General features: G+C 41.9%; 1 protein-coding gene across 2 annotated transcripts; it reads left to right on the top strand.

The window, feature by feature from the left end:
* Nucleotides 1-59: 59 nt before the first annotated feature.
* On the top strand, nt 60-20021 carry LOC132993376 (zinc finger protein DPF3-like). 2 transcript variants are annotated; one of them, XM_061063187.1, is made up of 11 exons: nt 60-173; nt 7956-8116; nt 8533-8640; nt 12949-13076; nt 13852-13947; nt 14123-14183; nt 15070-15111; nt 15675-15815; nt 16489-16602; nt 16678-17488; nt 18113-20021. In XM_061063187.1, exons 1-10 carry the CDS (start codon nt 142-144, stop codon nt 16836-16838), a joined length of 1044 nt encoding a protein of 347 aa, XP_060919170.1. In that variant the 5' UTR covers nt 60-141; the 3' UTR covers nt 16839-17488; nt 18113-20021. The 2 variants fall into 2 exon arrangements, with proteins under 2 accessions (XP_060919170.1, XP_060919171.1); XM_061063188.1 differs by lacking the exon at nt 15070-15111.
* The last annotated feature ends 850 nt before the right edge of the window (nt 20022-20871 follow it).

Genomic DNA, 20871 nt, shown 5'->3' with positions numbered 1-20871 from the left:
AGTTTACTCATAAAGCCACGCCCCATCCGCGTATGCTGCAGATGTATTGGTCCACGAATTCACCCCAGGCTTTGATTGGTCGATCGCTGTAGGTTTCCCCCAGAACTGCAAGACGCCGATATTGCGTTACATTGTAGCAAAATGGCGGCTGTCATTCAGAATCCACTAAAAGCGTAAGTAATTTAGACATTTAGGAAATTCTGAATAATTACTTTGTTTCCAACTTGTATATTAACACGGGCTGTTGGTGCATGGGATTTCCAGCCGTCTGCATACGAGAGATTAAGCTGTCTAAATTCATTTTGTGTACTTCTTGCATGGCAAAGTAGCCTCGTATAGTTTTTATTTTCCAGGAGATTTTAACATTTAGTCTTAAACATGTGCTAAAGGCTGCTTGACATTCTGGCCGCACTAGAAGAGCTTTTCCTCCACACGGTTATGCATTCAACGCGACACAGTGTCGTCTTTCCTGGGGTATACATTTATTTGAAAACTGTCGACAGCGTGCCTTTGCGCTGCTCCGAATGATTAAAAGCCGATTTTCTTCGTGCTCGGCCGGGCAGAGCGGCGGAATATCGTCTGACATTCCGAAAGTCGTTTATAGTTAGTGTGAATTGTCGACATGTCAACTTTGGCTCCTCCGAGCGCAGACGTGGTCAGGACCCGGTAAGGCAAGGGAGGAGGCATTGTGTAGCCTATTTGCATGCTTGCTGGCGAAAACGACAAAAGTGACAGCAATTGGGGCAGCCGGAGGAAGTAGACGGTCTGCTGGTGTTTTAGGAGCTCGTGCGTTAGTCATTTTATTCCCCAACTTCAAAGAAATGCTCCACCTTTTCTCCATTTCTCCTTTGTTATGTTGTATTGTTTCACCTATTCTACTGATTCATGTATTTATATGCAATGAGACTCAACTAGCCTGCAGTTTCTTGTCATTTTATAATTAAACTCCACAGTAATTTAACATTAAACCACACGCACGTTCAGTTTGACGTCAAAGGATCGTTCAGCCAGTATTGATGTGTTCCTCTCACCATCATGGCTCTCTTGTCTGTGGGACTGTGGAGGTAGTCAGCAGGCTCTCCGCTGTGCCTTTAAGTGGAGGAGTGCTGGAGATTAGCTTGGTCCAGGATCCTGGGCCCATCTGTCAGAGAGATGCTCCGACAGAGAGGAAGTGTTGGGCGCAAGCAGGAGAACCATCTGCTCCTCCACAGAGGTACACTGGCACCTCCGTGGACAGCGAGCACGAGGAGTGGACCTCTCTCAGACAACACTTCGCATGTTACCCATGTTGATGCCATTGTTATCTATTGTCACTACATGTAGGAGAGGGCACAGGATTAGGTCTGTGCAACCTGATAGTCCTCTTCAAAACATTGCATTTTGCAGGTGATATGCCTTTTGCTCGTGCTAATTCAAAAAGACTGAATCCTGTGAAAGAGAGAGAGATATGAAATGATAATTAAGATTTCTGATTGTCACCTAACCCAGCGTACTGACAGATTCCAGAAACCTCTTCAATACCTGCTGGATAAAAAAAATACATGTTTTCAATAGAAAAGCACCGTTTGTTGACATTTTGCTAGATCGACTAACTGTTTGCCAGCCTGTAACTGTTATGGTTTGTTTTTGCCGTAAACATGTTTATTCTTTCAGGGGCTAATCGGTCATCATATCGTATTGGTGCATTTACCGATATACTCGCTGGTGCTTGATGCAGAGTTGTAGCCGGTCTCAGGTCGTTACCAGTACTGTTTTCAGTATGGGACAACTCTAGCCTGACACAAAGAAACCCTGCGTATACTTACTTTATGATGTTATGGATTGTGGCTTGATTCATTTCTGTTGAATCTTGCTCTTTTCATGCAGAGTTTCCATGACTCCTGAGAGGAATTGCACAAAACAATTACTATAACAGCCACCTTAACAGCTAAGTGAAGTAGGCTACTTGATGTTAAAGTGCTTCATGCAAATGCCAAGTTAATAATATTTACTTAAAGCATGATCATTGCTCCTATCACATAAAGATCAGGAGTGTTATTGAAAAATGTATCTCCTTGTTGGACCATTTACCATCGCTTGTGTCCTGACAAGCATCATTGTGTGTCTGCTGTCAGCCCACTGTTTCATCCCCGACGATGTTTTAGCATTCTGATGTGGAATGTCTCCTTGCTATAAACTGTGCTTAATGAAGTGTTTCAGTGTGCTATAATTAGCTTCTGTCTTGGGTTTCTGACTTCATTTCACACGTTTGTCAGATTATAATTAGTCACACTTGACACTAATTGGATGTCGCTCCCGTGGACCAGTTTGACCCTTTTTTTTTTGTACTAAGATGATTCACTTTTGGGAAATGAAATGCCGCTTTGACTTTTGTTTTAGAAACGTGGTGGAGGATGGAGCCGCAGCGTGCAAGCCTGCGCACGTCTGTGTGAGGTCTGTCCCTCCTATGAGCAAGGGACGACAGTAATCTCCACAATCCGCTGATTAAAATGGAGTCTGGAGTTTTTGATTAATAAAAGAGCTGCTCATTAAAATTTTAGCCACAGCTGGAGTTTTTCTGTAGGTCAGACAAATCTTCTTCAGCTCTCCTGACATTGTCGGTGAGATCCTTCCCCCCCATCTGTCAGATACCTTGTCGGTGATGTTTGGCCGACTTTGAGTGAGTCAGGCGTGCTGCTTGTTGACACTGCATTGTGGAGGTGTATGGTCGTTTTTTTTCCTCCTGCCCTCAACCAGACTGTGCTGTGCTGATTGGTGTAATCAGAGGTTGTTTTCTGGATGCAGTCACTGTGTAGGCCCTCCTCCTCCTCCTCCTCCTCCTCCTCCCTCTCTTGTTATGTGGTAGCTCTGGCTTCCTGTGAAGGAGCGGTGCACCTGCACATTTCAGAAACCTCCTTAACAGAGCTGAAGAGACTAAAGTCATCTTTTTAATAAGACTTTTTTTTCATGCTCATTTATTTTTCAGCCAAGTCAGTTCCTCTGAGTGCTGGACCATTTTGAAGTAGACGCTGGAGTTCTGTTTAAGCTGCTCTTTTTATAAACTATATTTGGTCTCAACTGCAAAATGAGTGTTGACACATGCTTGCATTACAGACGAAGCAATGTGACGTGGCGAACCGTTGACAGGAACGCTCTGATAGTGGAGGCCCCACTGGCCACAAGATTTGCTTTTGTTCCTCGCCCTCATGCACACGATCACCTCCTCTACTCAACTGGAAGATATTGGGGATGTCTAGCACATACCTCTGAGGCACCTTTTTTTTTTTTTTTTTAGCCCTGCCAAGCACACCAGTATTACTAATCCAGTCCACTTTGAAGCGTTATTCTTGTTTGGCTTGGCTATTTTATTTATAGTTGAGGTTGAACTGCAGTCACAAAAATAGGTTTCTGAGATCTGAAAACATTGGAAAGGAAAAAGACAGTCATATACTTAGAAATCATACAGTTTTCATAAAAGCAAACACTTTAAATATTATGAATCTCCATCAGGATCCCTCAAGGGGTTTTGAGATACATTTAAGGGGCCTTGAGATTATTAAAGTCAAACAAAAGCAAAAGGATGTTCCTCTGCTTTATTCACCAAAACTTCCTTAAACTTTTAGCCTTATTTTCCTCTTAACTTTTGGCATAAGTATCCTTCTTGTGCTGTCATATTCCAGCAGTGAAAACAGTGGATAAGTAGGTGGATCTTGTTTCACTTTAATGATTCACAAACCATACAGGGTTGTGAACCACTGATCTAAACCACTTTATTTGCAGGTGCAACTGAGAGTGGGTCCATTTAAGGTGTTGGTAATGAAATCCCTCGATTTTACAGGGAACTGTGTGCACAACTGTGGGATGAATGAAAGGTCCAAGTTGAACCAGGGAGGTAGTCTGTAAACTGTCATTGATGTTTCCAACAGTTGCAGTGCTTTCACACATAAACAAAACTCCTGAAAACTTCCTGAAATTTTCAGGGTGAGCTGCATTTGTGAACGGCTTAAATTTTCACCCCATCTTTATCTAGAGTTATTCCTGACACCAGCACTTTTTCTGCATGAAGTCAGGATGAGCAGATGTGTAGACGCAGCTGGAAATATTCCTAAAAATTCAACGTGACAGAGCAGGCAGATGAGCATTGGACTCTGGTGCCTCATCAGCCATTTCTGCATCATTCTTTTTACGTCGTGTCCTGCCTCCTGAGACCCCCCCCCCCCCCCAATTTGACGAGGATAGTGTCCCACTGTGAGGTGCATGTGTGAACATCCATCTCAGGAAGATTACAAGCCTGCCTGAAATTTTCTATAAATTCTTTAGGAGTGCAAATGTGAACACGGCCAGCCTTCGTCCTCCTTTCATGTTGTTGTCTGTGCTGAATGTGGTTATGTATTTGTTCGGTGGAGTGGTTTCATGTCAGTTAACCTGCGCTGCTCCCAGACCACGACATTCTATCCGTCCACTGTGTTGGGTTAACTTCAGGCTGTGGAGCAGGGAGAGCAAGCTCATTAACCAGAGCTACAACCCTGCTACTGGCTCGTGCTTCGATACAGCTAAGACACAACATTTAACTGGCCTTGTGGGCCTAAATTAATAAAATTATTACCACTTAGTTTAATCAACTAGTAGTTCTAGTGCCGAGAAGCAATGGTGACAACATAATAGTTTAGTCACCTAGTCACACACATCCCTAATGTGCAATGCCTCTTAAAGATCACATATTTGACTAATTTTCAGCTAGTTTAAATAAGTCTCAGAGCTCCCCAAAACATGTCTGTGTAGTTTCTTGCCAAAAATGGGCTCTGTATTGTGTTTTAGCATAAACCACTCTAGTTCAGCTCTGCTCAGAACAGGCTGTTTCTGTGTCTGTAGTTTTAAATGCAAATGAGCTTTGTTCGACCACGCCCCTGAGGCTTTCTTGCTCCATTCCCTATTGTGTACGGTGTGAGGGCAGACTCAGAGGGCAGAACGAACACCTAGCTGTAGGTTACTGCTCTTTGTAATGTCGCAAAGCAAAAATCTAAAAAAAAAAAACAGCCTGTTTGAGCACACATTGTATGAAAAGTGGAGCAGGCAAAAGACAGAGGATGGACCTCTCATAATTGGAGTGTTGTAGACAGGCTATAGGGCAGGGATGGGCAACTTTGGTCACAGCAAGGGCCACATTCAGTTAATTCTCACCAAATTGGGCCAAATTGTAGTATACAAAAACGATTACTTTCAATTATGTCTCAAATTTAACTGATTTCATGGCAGATTTTGTCATGTTTTCTTCATGTTTCCAATGAATCGATATGTAAAAATTGACCTGAGGGCCACGTTGAGGGTTGATCAGGGCCGCATGTGGCCCACCCCTGCTACAGGGACACATGTGAGTGTTAGAAAACCATGGTTAAGTGTATTTTGTATAATATGTCACCTGTAACGTCTGGTGGAGGAAGAGTGAACACAGGTTTTTTTTTGAGGAGCAAAACTTGTCATTGCTTATCTAACTGCCTTTCTCTGCAAACAAGTGATCTGTTGATCACCTGTTTGGGTGTAAAGAAAGAGTATTTCACAAATATGAAGAAAAAAAAAAGGAGAGCCAATGCTAGCACAGTTATTTTCCATCAGAATGTTGGCCAAAACTATAATAATAAAACCTAGGTTGTGGAAACTGGAATTTTTCTTGACCAATGTCTCAGTCTTTGATTTTGAATGACAGAGTGGACAAATGGAAACATGGAAACAGACGAGAGGTAAAAAAAAAGTACGAGTGTCTATACGGGTGGGTTGTGTGTCAGTGTGACTCACTCCTCCCTCCTTTGTTGTTGGTGGTCGATGGTGTGGGGCTTGTCACTCATTACAAGTGTCAGGAAGATCTCTCACCTTAGCCAGTGCACCTGCTGCACAGAATACCTGGGCCTTTACAAAGAGTGTTACACGCTACAGACTGCATGCACCCACCAAAGGACCTATCAGTTCTCCCTCACTCCCCTCAAACCGCAGCAGGATTTGACTTGAGACATATTGCCATCATCCTCTCTTGGTTTGCTTAAATCAAGTAATCTCAGGAGTTTCTAAGTGCTCAATGGTGTGTGCCCTTTGAGTGCGCACTTGAAGCTGACTTCAGGGAGCATTTTCAGCTGGTGTGCTTTTAGTAAACTGATATGTCACACTGTCCCATCAGAGCTGTGCGATGATATCAAGGAATGACAGTAAAGTAGTTCAGTTTGAAGGGGATTAACTGTTGGGAATGAAACCCTCCTAAACACATGGTACAGATCAGAGTAATGCAATTCAGACACACTATTACACAGCACTGTTGTTATTTTAATGAGCCAACTATTCATCTTTTAAGGAAATCTTTGTTAAGCTACTGGTGAAGTTGTCTAACCCTCAAGCTTAATGTGTGTTTAGCTTTGTGCACAATGTGTTTAGAGTATATCCCTGCGTGATTCCTCTTGTAAAAATTCTTGCGTCTTATAGGGTGAGAAAGTGTGAATCAATCTCAGATGTCTTGCCTCTGTGCACTGAGAAACACCATTTGACACCTTTTCAGGGCAGAGAGACTAGATTGATTTGATTTTTAATTACAATGAAACCATTATCCTGTTATGATTGGAAGGACAAGTCCTAAAGTAATTAGTAATGATTTGCTTGTTAGCTTATTACCCTTTTGTTCCCCTCACAAATACCTTTTTGAAACACCTGCTTGCTTCCTTTTTATTTTCTCTTTCTCACACCTTTATACCTCTGCCTGAGCTCTGTACCTGTGACTGTTTACTCTTCTCAGTCACACTTACATGTAGCCTCTCTTTCCCAGAAGTCTCACACACAGTGGCTTTGTCTGAACTGCAGAGCAGTGGGCTTTGTGCAGGAAGACATTCTTTATGCTGCTCAGTGCTCACTGTTTCATACTGAATGTTGTCTCATGAAGAGGCAGACAGAGAGCGGGATCTGATGCCGAAAAGTCAGGCTCCCACCTCCTCTGCTTTAAGATTCCAGGCTTCACTCTCAGCCTGCAGCTTAACAGTTTGCCTTCAAAATGGCCGTCTCCCTAATGTTTTAATTGGGAACACGTGCTGGAACTTCATTTTCCAGATGTAGGGATGTTGATACCAGAGGACGCAGTAGCTGTTATGTGCCCTGTTTAACCTGTGATATAACAACAGATTGTGGAAATCACATACAACGTACCTATCTGTGATTTCAGGAGTTGCTGCATTTACCCCCATCTTTGATACACTTAAATTATAACCTGCCCTTGTGCTAGGCACTCTGCTGAGATTAATTAAGTAGGCTAATTACCATACCAGGCGTGTGGCAGCCATGAAGGGCTTGAATGTGAAATATCCTCCCCCATTTCACTCTGAATATTAACATTGAAACCCTGAGGGACTGCCAAAATCTCAGTGGCACTAAGAAATGTGGAACTAAAATGTGAGAGTGTTGACTGACTCCATAGCCGACCCCACATTCTCTGTTGTTGCGATAATCTGACTCAGGCAGAGCCACAAACTGAGTCACAGCCTATCTTAAATCAGATCAGACAAAGAGCCCACAGAGGTAATAATATGTTTATATCAGGAGTGGGAACAGATGAGTTGTGTCACTGGGTTTTTATTTATTTATTTATTTTTATTTTATTTAACAAAATCTTCCCGATGGCAAGCTTTCAGAGGCAACCAAAGCCCAGCTGTCATTTTGTTATTAGTTGAAGAGTGCTAATGAGAAGTCTGAACAGACGTTAACAGCATTATATGGGTTGTGGGAGTTTCTGATGAACTTGAATACAAATCTTGTAGCTGCCTCAACTTGCTAATTTCATGATCTGCGGCCTGCAAAGCAACAGGCCATTATCAAGGTATTCATCCATTATAAAAAGGCTGGTTATCGTATCAGAGATTCTGCTAATAAGATCATGTCATGGCTACTCTGCCGCAACCACACTACCCAGTGTCACTGACCTCTGCTGCTGACGTTGCCTCCTGCAGGTTGGGCGACCAATTCTATAAGGAGGCCATTGAGCAGTGCCGCAGCTACAATGCCCGCCTGTGTGCTGAACGCAGCGTCCGCCTGCCATTCCTGGACTCACAAACCGGCGTGGCCCAGAACAACTGCTACATCTGGATGGAACGGCACCACCGCAGCCCCGGTATGCAAACACACACTCAGAAATGTAAAACTATTACGTTAAACCTTGTAAGCATCAGCAAGTTAGCCAAGTCATTGCAAACATGTTAGCTGTACACTCAAAGCACTGCTGTTAGTCAAACAGCTGCTAGCATTGAGGTACAATTCCCTTTTCTGTATTATTCAAACAGTTTTTCTCCTTCGTTGTCTTTCATTTAACAAGAAATTGTAAGCTACTTTTTTAATGTTTAACTAGCCTCAGTGTGTTGACCACAGTAATGCCAGAAACATTGTGAATAAAATGTAAATCTTGATCCTAATTTTTCAAAATTAACAAAATATCAATGTAATCAGTAGTGCCTTTTTAATAAAAAATCAACTCAAAAAAACGTGTGTCTGTAGAGTGCAAAAAAAGCTTTAATAAATGATGTTGTGCAGGGGTTGGAGCTGGGCAGATGTACACATACCCTGCCCGCTGCTGGAGAAAGAAAAGACGGCTGCACAACACCACAGATCCCCGCCTGGGCATCTACGGTCTCCAGCTAGGTAAGATCCTGCTGCCTCTTCTCCTCAAACCACCTACCTTACCCTTTCTGCTCCTCTCAGTTGCCTCCTCCCACTCAGCCATCCTCCCCACCCGTCTCTCAACCAACTCCACCAGCTCCTTCAGCTCATGTGATTACTGGTGATGATCTGGAATAATCTGGCTAAAAGCGTATCACTCTTGTTTCAGTGGGCTGAGCAGAACAGGCTGCCAGTCATTTTTCAGAGGATGAAATGTGGCCGTGTTCACTCCGGCTGCTAAACTTGTTTTGTGAGAAGCAGAACATGTAATTAGATTTACCACTGCTGGGAGCAGCGAGACAGAGTCCGGCCGCTGCAGACAGTATTTAATAAATGTTATGGAATGGAGTTTGGCTTCTCTGGCCGCCACTTGAAACCACTCACTCAACACATTTAGCCTCTCCTCTGTTCCCCCTCAATCTTATTTTCTCCTCACCACCTCCCTCGCTGATTGGCTTTGTCTCTTTCTCTTTGGCAACTCTTTCATCTCTTCAACTCTCCCCACAGTCTGCCATGCATTCTGTATGTTTGTAGTCAGTGTTACTTAGCTCAAATAACTGGTCCATTCTGTGCCCAAGGCTTGTATGCCCACTGGGATGTTACATTAGCCTAAGGAGTGAACATGACAGAAGAGAAAATCTCACACAGAAACATTGTGTTACATCTTCCACTTTCTTTGTAGCTCTGAATATTCCAATATGTTTTGATAAAGAAATGCATCATTCTTATGCGTTGGTTTTAAATGTAATATCTGCATTGCATACATTTTCATGAAGTGGAGAAAATAAGGAAGAATGAGAGAGTCAGGGAGAGAAAGCAAGATTTAGAGCCAGCATATGAACCAAGCCTTTGTTTCCCAAACACATCCAATTGCAGCCTATTGTTTTCCACTGAGCTCGCTAAGACCCCGCCACCACCACCCTGCTGTCCCTTCCCTTCTCCAGCAACAGTGGATTTTTCTGTGCTGTCTGCAAGTGCCCCGCGGAGAGGAGACATGCCCTGATTTAACCTGGCATCTCATATGTGGAGTACATTGTGCAGCTGGCCAGAGGTGGCCAGCACAGAGCAGCAGCCATAGTCTGTCTCGCTGCCTCGGCTGGCTGTCTAACTGATGCTGTGCTAGAGACTGGGGCTGCATGCAGAATCAGCTCTGTGCTGCAGGCTGCTGCCGGCTCTATTTTTAGCCCCCCCAGCTCCCATGGGTTGAGAGGGAGGGGAGGGGGGGGGTCTGTCTCGTCGCGGAGAGTTGAAAGTCAACGTGTGCAGACACAATGGTGAGGGCCTGCCGCTGCATGGAGGAGGACCGATTTCTGAGGAGCATGCTGTATCTGCATCCCACGCCTACCTCCTGTATCAGCCTCTTACCTTTGCAGTCTTCTGTTGCTTTAGCACCTCATGCTCAATATTCTGCAGAAGTCTTTTTAGTGTGTGTAAGGGCTCACGGAAAGCTGGAGTCAGGGTTTTTTGAAGTGTTTACCCTTTTACACATAAACAAAACAACTAGATGACCACAAGGCTTTCTGAGGAGAAGAGATTGTGCAAATAAGATTTCGAACTGACTGTTGAAGCTTTTGTTTGTTCTGCTTTGTCTGCCCAACCTGCTCGCCTGCTACACCGTTTGTTTAGATCTTCAGCTAACTATATTGTAGTCAGCCTGATGTCTGCATAGTGCAGGATTATTAAAGCCCAACAATGACAATGCATTCTCAAAATGACAACAATAACAATTTTAGATGTCTGCACTGATGACAGCCTGCTGGAGGAATTTGTCTGCTCTTTTATATATCGCCATTCGGTGCCAAAACAAAATTTTGACTATATAGAGCTCTAAATCACACAAAAGAAGAGTCTCATGTCATAAATAAAAGACCCAACAAATCCACCTTGACAAAACACATGGCTACAGTGACATTAAAAATGTTCCTTCAGAGGCAGAGACCTCCAGGAGAACTGGAGTTGTAGATGGACAGCTGAGAGAACCAAAGACATGGCGCAAGGTTATGAAAGAGAGCAGGACAGAAAAACAGAAAGCATTAATAATCATTATCATTACAAAAGAGATAAGACCAATACTAACAACTAAAACTATAATCATAATAATAGTTAAATAAATGTCAGAAATAGAAATAATAGTGGTAGTTTAGAAGAGTGTGGGGGTGAATGTAAGGGAAAATTATCAATGGGAATCTGGGAGATGATAAAGCCCCAAAACTGCTGGAAAGATATACAGATGGGACAAGCATGTAAACAGATGAAGAGAGTGCTGATGGCCAGATGTATCAAGTCTGCAGCTCGAATGAGCCTATAGGAGGAGAGGTACAAGGCAAGTCTGAGCCAGCCCTTAAGAAAAGCTTTATAAAAATCAAAGTTTCGAGCCCAGTCTTAAAAGAAGAGGGATAGTCTGCCTCCTGGACCAAAACAAGTAAATAGTAACACAGAGGGCAATTGACAGCTCTGCCTCCCATACTAAAACCCTTTTCACACATACGAAAATCTCCTGAAAAACTCCAGAGATTAGGCTACCCGGAGGGGCTTTAGGCTATATGTGAATGCAAACAGCCGCATTTTTCGCACGGACTTTACCCGGAGTTTCTCCGGCCCGACCCCTAGTATTTTTTTCCGCAGAAAGTCCGAGTGAGCTGAATGGGAAGAGAATGACGTTTATATACAGTGTCTGCACGTGACCACTACGATCTCCGTGCACATAATTAAACGGCTGCATTATGTTTTCTGTCCGTCAGTATGTTGTTCTCCTCTCTTTTGTGGATGTTGTCATTCCATTGGATTACACATAGCATTGATATAAAGGCAAATATTCTCATTATAACGTTGTGTAGCGGACTCTGTTGCTTCGGCCGCTACTTCCACGTTGTTTTATTACGTCCCATCTTACCTCAGGAAATCCCCCGATCCCCCTCCCCTCTGACAGGGATAGCCCCCCGCTGTGAAGAGCATATGTGAACGGCTAGGTCGGGAGAATCTCCGGAGCTGTCCTCTTGTAATTATCTAGATATTATCCGGAGTGCATATGTGAAAACGGCTTAAATTTGAGACTCTATGTACTGTCTAAGTAAGCCTGCTGTCTGACAGCACAATGTTTTAGAGAAGGCAGTGTTTCCCCTATCATTATATTAGGGGGGCGGCCCACCCCCCAATGGCACCCCCCGCCCCCCTTGAAGGTCAAGTTAATAAAAAGAAAGGTGTTTTTTTATTTTTATTTTTATTGTAGAGATAGGATAGTGGATAGAGTCAGAAATCAGGGAAAGAAGTCATTTAAGGATACCTTTCCGATAGAACAGGACAGCTGTCATTAAAAGTAACGCATGAACACCAAGATTCCTTCAAGTGTTTGTGTCGGCGTCCGTCTGCCCGCACCCCCCACCCCCCCAAAGCTGTAAACCTGGAACACTGGAAGGTCATCAAAGGGAACTATGAGCTCTTGTCACTGTTTGCAAAGCGGCATGTACAGCAGTTGTAGGACTTAAGAGACATAGGATTATTGAAATCAGATACTGATTTTTGACCCTATTTTTGGTTTATTCACGTTGAAAAGTTTCATGATGTGTAGATATTTGTGCTGCAAATGATCTACACATCACAGGAGTTTCTAAAGCATCCATGCGGTAACATTTGTTAAGCTCATCAGTTATTGCTAAACAATTTGGTCTTTTAGTCTAAAACATTTGAACCCGTAAGTGGAATTTCATTGTTGCACAAAATGATGACGCTATTTCTCATTCCTTTGTTCTTTTTCACCATCAAATTATCAGCAAGTTGATAGTGTTCAGACTGGAAGTTATTCAGTGGAATCATAACTTCCATTTCGTATCCTAATAATTCTCCTTTAAATTCATCGGAACTCTTCACCAGTTTCCTTAGACGAGTCTGGACACACATGATTGTGAACTGCTATCTCACTGGATGGCATACAATAATAAGGCAGAAATTCTCATTTTGTAAGATAATGCTTTGGAACTAAATGTGATGACACCCTCTGTTTCAAGCTAAAAAGAAAGAGAGCCACTTTAACCAACAAATGCTCTAGGAAATTGCCACATGAATGTATTATGTGTAGTGTGAATGGAAGAGAAGAGACATTAGAGAAAGATGTTGGTAGAAAGCTGCTCACTGAGTTCAGAGGTTGTAGCACTGATAGTTGTCATAATTGAGGTTGTAAATGGAAAAAGCTGCACATGGTATAGTTCTGAAGCTGTCCATGGCTTATTTGGATTATTTTTAGAAATGTGTCTTTTTTTTGTATCAAGCGTTGCCTGTTTTTGTCTTGTACAGATGGCGGCCTCATGTCCAAGGACAGCTTGCCCACCCAGAGCACCACGCTGGAGGCTCTACTGCGAGGAGAGGGTCTTGAAAAGAGGAATAACTCTAAGAATGACGAGGAGAGCCTGCTGGAGATCCAGGTGAGTTCAATCCACTGTACATGTGCTTGTATTTATCTTCAGTTCAGTTTAGACAGCATTAGTGATCCCAACAAGGACAATGCATTGGCAGCTAACTCCGTCTATTCACACACATCTAAAATGTTCAGGTGAGGTATTACCATCAAATAGTTTCTAACGTAAATGTAGAGGAATATCGCTCAAACGATGTAGAGCTCTGGCGCTGTTGGTGAAGTGTTGTGCCCCAACTAGTTGTCAAGGCAACTCGCCAAGTTTTTCCAGCTGACCTGCTCATGAGCTCACTGCTGCCTCACAAAGAGAGATTTTAGACAAGTAGACAGCCTCAGTCTGAATTTCCATTAAGTGTTTATTTAATATGGTAATCCTGATTTGGTAACCATATGATATGAATAAAGATGGGAAACACATGACTCCTCAGTTTTAAATAGGTTGCCCTGTAGATACAACACACGCTGATCTCTGTTGTTTCTTATTGGAAGTCACCATCAGTCATATCGGAAGATCACCCATTCCACCACACATACATGTAGACACATGTAAAGCCATTTTAAACATCAATCAATCTTTATTTGTATAGCGCCAATTCATAACACGTTATCTCAAGAAACTTTACAAAAGGAGCAGGCCTACACTGTACTCTTTTATATTACATTTATAAAGATACAATTCAAAAAATAGACTATGCACTAAATCTGTCACTTTGATTGTCTTTAGAGCTGAAGTGAATTTAATTAGAGTATTGTAACTGTCTGTCCTCTTTCTCTCCGTGTTTCAGAGGGTTTTGGAAGCTGACGCAGCAGAAGATGCTTTCAACGATGATGATGACTTTGAGGTAGACACTCCCAAGAGGAGACATCGGGGAAAAGGAAGAGTAAGTGCCGAGCACATTCCTGTTGTCATGTTTACAAGTTTACTGTGAGTTTACACAGTAAACTTGTAGCTGTAATATATAAACCTGTGATGCAGTGGATTATATGTACATGTTAGAAGGCTCTGGGCAAAGACTTTCATACTGATCATTATAATATGTGGATGTTTGTCCTCAGGGTCGAGGTTCAGGCCGTAAGAAGACTGACCTGGATGATGATAAGCCATACGTCTGTGACAGTAAGTAGTGACAGAAGACAAGGTTTGTTTCACTATTTAAATGAAAAATCAGAAAAGATTCTGAGCGACGCACATCCCTCAGTGGGTTCTGGATCCAAAAAACACGAAAGTTAAGGAAAGCAAAACAAGATCCGCACACCAAGAAGCTCACACCAAGAATTGCATGAAGCTAATTCAATATAGAAATATTCTCTGTAGAATTCAGATATCCATAATATATGCAGAAAATAATTGTCAGATATTTCAGCTGTGTTGGGTCATGTGTGTTGTTTGTGATCTTGTTTTGCTTTCCTTTGTTTCGTTATTTAATCAAGTTAATTGTAATGGTCATTGTTGAGTTTAGATTAGATATCATGTGTTTTTTCCTCAGGCAATTATTAAGTATTTTTATTATAGGAGTACAAGTGTAATATATATTGTATTTAAATCTTGTTCACTCAAAACAGAAAGTCTTCCTGTATCTTTGACCTTTTTCATTTCATTAACACCCTTTTCCACTTCCACTGACTATTTACTTTCTTAATAAGATATAACTGGATAGTTTTCTTCAGGTTTTAACAGATTGATAAATTGTACAAGATCAGTAGTGCTTTTTTCATTTCTTGTGAATTTTGGTTCCAGAACATGTTAGAAATAGTCATTCAAATAACAAGTCTCATGCATAAATTATCAACAGGTCAAAAAGTGATTTAAAAAAAAAAAAAAAAAAAGCACAGTTTTGATAAAGGACACTATAAAAAAGGTGAACCCGTGACCCTGTAGCCTTCAGTGTTCCTCTACATGCAGGTTTCATGCGGAAAATTCCGGTGGGGAGGATTGGATTTTACTCTACTTAAAAGTCACAAACTCACAATGTTTTCTTTGTTTGGTGTCTTTTCTATTTCAGACAGATACAAACAAAAGCTGAACTCAAAATCTTCGACCTCAGGTACCCTGACCTGTTGACTCTTTGTGACAGGAGGTTGTTTTGTTTGATTGTTGTCTGCTTAGATAGATTATTGAGTGGTTATTGATTTGACCCTCAAATTATCTCGCTTTTCTCGAGCATAAAGAGTGGTTGTGAAATGAGACCATATTAGGCCCCGTGTCCACCTAGTGTTTTTTTTCTGAGCTCCAGCGAATCTTTTTCAATTGTTTTCAATGAGTAGAGAGCGTTCTCAGCAGAAAGCGGGCCCTTGGAGAAAAAGCGTGGCGCCCAGCGTCTTTTCTTCCCAAACATGGGGCCTAATTCTATTGTCTGTGTTGGTTTTATGTGGAGTGACTTTGGTAACCAAACTCTTGAATGAATCCCTTTTTCAGTGAGATGTTAGCTCCATTTATAACCACAAGACCTGTTTTATTTTTCTCTCATGTTGTGTTGATTTCAAACTTACAGACAACACTGACACTGTAAACACAAGTGGTCAGACATGAGGAAAAATGTCAGATGTATAACTATATCATATTAGAAACTAAAATGCAGAGAGACTGAACGTGTGCCGTCTGTTGCAGTCTGTGCAAAGCGCTACAGGAACCGTACAGGACTAAGCTACCACTACACCCATTCCCACCTGGCAGAGGACCAGCGGGCCGGAGGGAGGAGCTCCGTGGCAACCAGACCCCCCTCTGTACAGCAGACTGACAGACACAAACGTGAGAAGTTAAACTGCACTGCTGGATATAATGTCTTTATGATGTTTGATTGATTTAATCAAACAGTTACTCACTATTGTGCACTAAATGTCTCATTGTTCTACTTAACAATACTGTGAAATGAACAACTTACAAGAAATGTTACAAGTTGGCTCTGAATTCTGTCATATTTAAAGGATGACTGCTTCAGTACTACTTTTATCATAACATTATTTCTAACAGAATTTGACTTTGGCATTTTTCAATTTTTTTTTTAAGACACTATAAAAGAGAGCACTTCTTACAAACGTGTATCTCTACGACTTTAGCTCGAGTTCAAAGCTAATGAAAAATTGGAGTGAAAAACAAAGTGGTCAACTTGAAAACTTGAAGCCTGCCCAAGCAATGCTGGACACCAAAATGATATCCACATAATCAAGAGATCAGAAAGAAAAAAATAGAGGGAAAAATTAGACTAGAAATCTATAATACAAGTCTACAGTATATCTCTTAAATTAATAGTAAAGCAAATTAAATAAGTAAAACTGTGTCACTAATGAGCTGCATCATATGTAAAACATTTACAAAAGGCACAGTTTATATAGAGCTAAGTAAGATGCAATTCAAAAATTGTGTAAAATTGATTGACCCTAAAACTGTGCTTTCTTTTTGTTGGGGTGGGATTTCCTTGCAGGTCCAAAGGGTCCAGGTGGGACCAGCATTCCCAACAACTACTGTACTAAATGCCAGGGCTCGGTCAAGAAAACGGGTAAAACGGGGTCTCCCTTCTCGACCTGTCGATGCACAAGTGAGTCCACATACACAAACGTATAACATACAAACAAAATGCACGTCTTGCTCGTCATCCCTCTCCTGTGTGCAGCTGACTGTGGAGAAGAGAAAGAAGACGGGACCTTTGCTGGAGCAGAGGAGCTGTTTGGCACCACCTCTGAGAGCGACACCTCCACCTTTCACGGCTTTGAGGACGATGAGCTGGAAGAGCCTGGCACAAACGGCAACGGAATAACTAACCGTCACAGATAGAGAAAACCTTTTAGATTTAAAGACTTTTTTTCTTTTTATAAGGATTAACCTCTGGCAAAAATCTGCTGCTTCTTTTTTGATGTTTTTTTTTTTTTTTGTTCGTGTTTGCGGAAAGCACAAAGTGATCATTTCAGGACAGAAATACAAGTGGTATTTTATCTACTGAACATTGTTGAATAATTTATGAACACCTTTTTATATATAAATATATATATTAACTTTAAAGGCTATGAACGACTGTCAGTGTTTTTGACAGGTGACTTGGTCTCCATGCAAAACAGAAGATGAAGATGTTTTTGGAGTGTTTTTTTTCCTCCTCACTGGAGCAGAAGGAGCATAAACTATTTGAACAAAAAACACTGGAGAAATCTGAACATTTGCAAACTTAAAATACATTGGTGTTAAATCATCTCCCAAAAAGTGTATTTGGGAGCTGATTGAATGTCATTTTAGACTCCTACGTAAGCTACTGGATGTTTTTGAATCAGTAGTCGCTGTGACGATGAAGGTCTTTTTTTTTCTGCTCTAACTCTGGATTAAACTTGTATGAAAATGAAGGATCTTATGAATGGACTTCCAAAGCCACTGGAAAATGTTTGGAGATGAAGAATCACGTAGATTAAGTCTTTAAAGATATATTTAAATTAAAGGTAAGCAATAAGGTTTTCTGTCTTTATTTGAAAAATGACGTTTTGCAGACAATTGACAAGTTGTTGAGGTCGGCCTTAAGCCTCTTGGCAAACACCTACAACAAACCTGCTTGTAGTCATATCAGTCACACCCCTAATTATGCATAACTCTTATTCTTCATCAAATCAAGATGGATGTCTCATACAAAAAATCACACCTGTACACTGTGTGCTGATAAAGACATGGACTATCCAGACCAACATTGTTGGCTGTTAACATGTTTATTTCTGCTGTCAAAATGGGCATTTTAACAGGGGTGTATATGTGACTTCTGGGGCTTTTGCTGCCAATCTCAAGTGGACGCTCGAGGAACTGCAGTTTTATGCACTTCCACATTGGCTTAATTATCCAACACCAAAGGTTGCCACTTGGTTTAAACACGATTAGCAACTGTAAACATACTATCAAGCTAAAGTGAGTTGCTCAAAATGGTTAAAATTTCACCTGCTAAAGATCATGTTGGTGTCATCATTGTGAACATGTTACCATGCTGATGTTTAGCTGACACTTTGGAGGAGCAGATATTATTGTTCGGACATATTCTTCTTGAGTTTAACCCATGTTGTCTGTGTTATTTACTGTAGAAGCACTCAGCACATTGGCATGTGGCCCAGCAGTGGGGGTGACAAGTGAAGAAGAGGATTTTTATCTCTCAAAACTAATGAGCCTTCATGTCCCTCCTGATTTTGGCCTAAAATAACGGACTGAAACTGATGAATGCACATCCAGCACTTCTTCAGGCCATCAGGCTTAATCGAAGCAAAAGCTCCCCTGATGATTTGTATTGATCCCTTCAGAACATTTGAAATGTGAGTACATCCAGCTTCATTTCATCCTCCCTGCACTGTGCTGGAGCTCCACTGGACTATGGGAACACTAAAGGCCAGGCCTTGGGGCTGTTTGTGCCCATTGGGTGCATTTGGGGCCCAGTCTGCCTGCTCCCGCTCTGTGACTGTATGTGCTGTGTGATCCGATGTGACACTAAGACGTCATTATCCTCATCACTGTGCCAGCCTGCTTCTCTGCACTGGAAACCAGCTCTGACAGCCATGACCCTCCAACCTGATTGGACCAGTGACCCCCCCTGACCCCTCAGCCATAGAGATGGTGCTCAAATCCACCAATATTACTTGCAGACCTCTGCACTACTCTGACGCAAAGGTTTTATCTCTGCTTCTGTCCCTACGTCTGCTTCTCTCTTCTTCGAATGAGTCGCAGTAATATAGCTCATTTTTTTGCATCTTTTCTCTGTTGTAAAATATTTCTATGTTTGAACTCTGTTTGATTAGTACGACTCCTTGGGTTTGTTCAGACTGAATCGATACCTCTGTCCTGATCAGGTGCACAAAAGCCACAACTACTCAGGCATCTTTCATTTCCTCTGCTGTTGATTGTTCAGCCCTGATTCAACTGATTGTATTCAGTTTGCACAGAGGGACAATGACGCCACACAAGGATCCAATCGTAATCAACTCCCAGGAGGAGGTCGGGATTCTGCTGTCTCATGCTTTCGGGAAAACCTTGCAATAACAAGCTTCATCTGTGTCATACTCTGGTGTCTTACTCATAATGCTAAACCTCTCCTCTCTCTTTGAAATCAACTGTGTTTGTAGATCGTGAATAGTGAGAATCATCTCTGATAAACACTTAGTAAAAAGCGAAAAACTGTAAGTTCATGTTCTGTGTGACATTTCCGCTGAGTGCTTTCGAGGGCCTGATTGCTTTATGACATTTAGAAGGTGCTTGAAGTTCTTTAACAAAAAAGCCTTTTAGGTCCACAGGTTGCTGATACTGTGTAAGAGGTTTGTGTCCTTCAGTGTGAATATTCAGTATTGCTGCAATGTAATAACTACCGCTCTGTTTTTTTGAAGCTAACCATTAATCCTATGTGTGTATATATGACTTGTTGCATTCAAACCATATTTCTTCACTTCCCTCAGGGACCCTTGTCCACACAGCAGTTTATCTCCTCTGGGTGAAGAATGGATCTGAGACTTCTCTATTACCTGGTCTTCTCTTGTGTCAGATATGCAGTGTCTCTGCAGTGAAATGGGTCATTGTGTCTTTAAATCTTCCAAAGTCATGCCTGAAAGTGAAAGCATGTGTCATCACTCTTTACTTGCTTAATGTTACCTATACCTGCTGTTTATGAACAGGTGGTGCAGCTCTGAACAAAAGGAGAAGGTCCTCAATGCAAAAGTTAGCGATGTCTGCTTCAAGTAGCCTAATGTGTCACCAATCATTGAATAGCCTGTATACCTCGTCGAAGACAGCAATAGGCCATGGTACTCTCCTGTCAAGCCTGCAGGGGGGTGGGGGGGTGGAGAGGGACGATCAGGGTGGGATCGGAGCCAAGAGGAGATGAAATGGACTTGACTGGGCGTTTTGTTTCATCTTCAGCTGTAAATATGAGGGGAAATGGAGAGAATAAAGAAGTGTTTGTTTGTTAAACTATTTTTATTGTTCTGAAAAAAATAAAGCTTAAAAAAAGAATGGTAATCTTTGCTGGGGTTTTTTTTTTTCCAGATCAAGGGTTTCATTTTAAAAAAACAAGGTAGCTGACCAGCAGAATAATCCTAGACCAGATCAATAGGTCAGAATGAGAGCAGACAAAGGAAAAAACACTCAAATTTGAGAAAGCAGTGCTAGCTGTGGACTACATATGAACATAACAAGTTGAGGCCTCAACAAATAAACCTATTGATCTGTTAGTGCTGCTTGAGAAATCCCTAAATTTATATCTTATGGTAGTCTTTCCAACAAGAGATACAGTAGGCATTTTTACTGTTGGCTCTAAGCGCTCTGAATGTTAACCTCAGGTGTAAAGTGGAGAGGTTATAAGTGTGTCAGTAAGCTCTTTTATCATGGGAGCTTGTTTCATGTGAGTCCTATTAAATGGGTCATATCAGTCGATAGCAGAGGGGCAGTATAATATTACACAGGTGCAGTAAAGTAGATCAGTAGATTGGATAATATACTTCTAGGAATAAGGGATATAGGTTTAAACAACTTCAGCATGAGACTGTGGAATAGCTTGTCTTCACTAATAGCCTAAATGGAATGAAATGTTAGCCACAAATTGAGGCTGGGGCCGCGGGCCTCAGTGCCAGGTACAGCCATTTGGCTTACAAATATCTTGGGTGCTCTGCCTGCCACAGTCCTGCCAGCCAGCAATGAGCACAGCCTCCTGGTCAAAGTTAAGCGGGGATTCAGAGGAGTCCCTCACTGGCAGGATGCTCCAATAGGACTGTTGGTGCTTTTCACTCTCCTCTTTCTGAGCTGGATCTCTGCCTTTCTCTCTACCTATCTTTCTGTTCCTCTCTCAAATCAACCAAGCCATGTC

The sequence above is a fragment of the Labrus mixtus genome, chromosome 18 (genome assembly GCF_963584025.1).
Source record: "Labrus mixtus chromosome 18, fLabMix1.1, whole genome shotgun sequence".
Taxonomy (NCBI): domain Eukaryota; kingdom Metazoa; phylum Chordata; class Actinopteri; order Labriformes; family Labridae; genus Labrus; species Labrus mixtus.
This window is presented reverse-complemented; position numbering and strand designations above follow the sequence as displayed.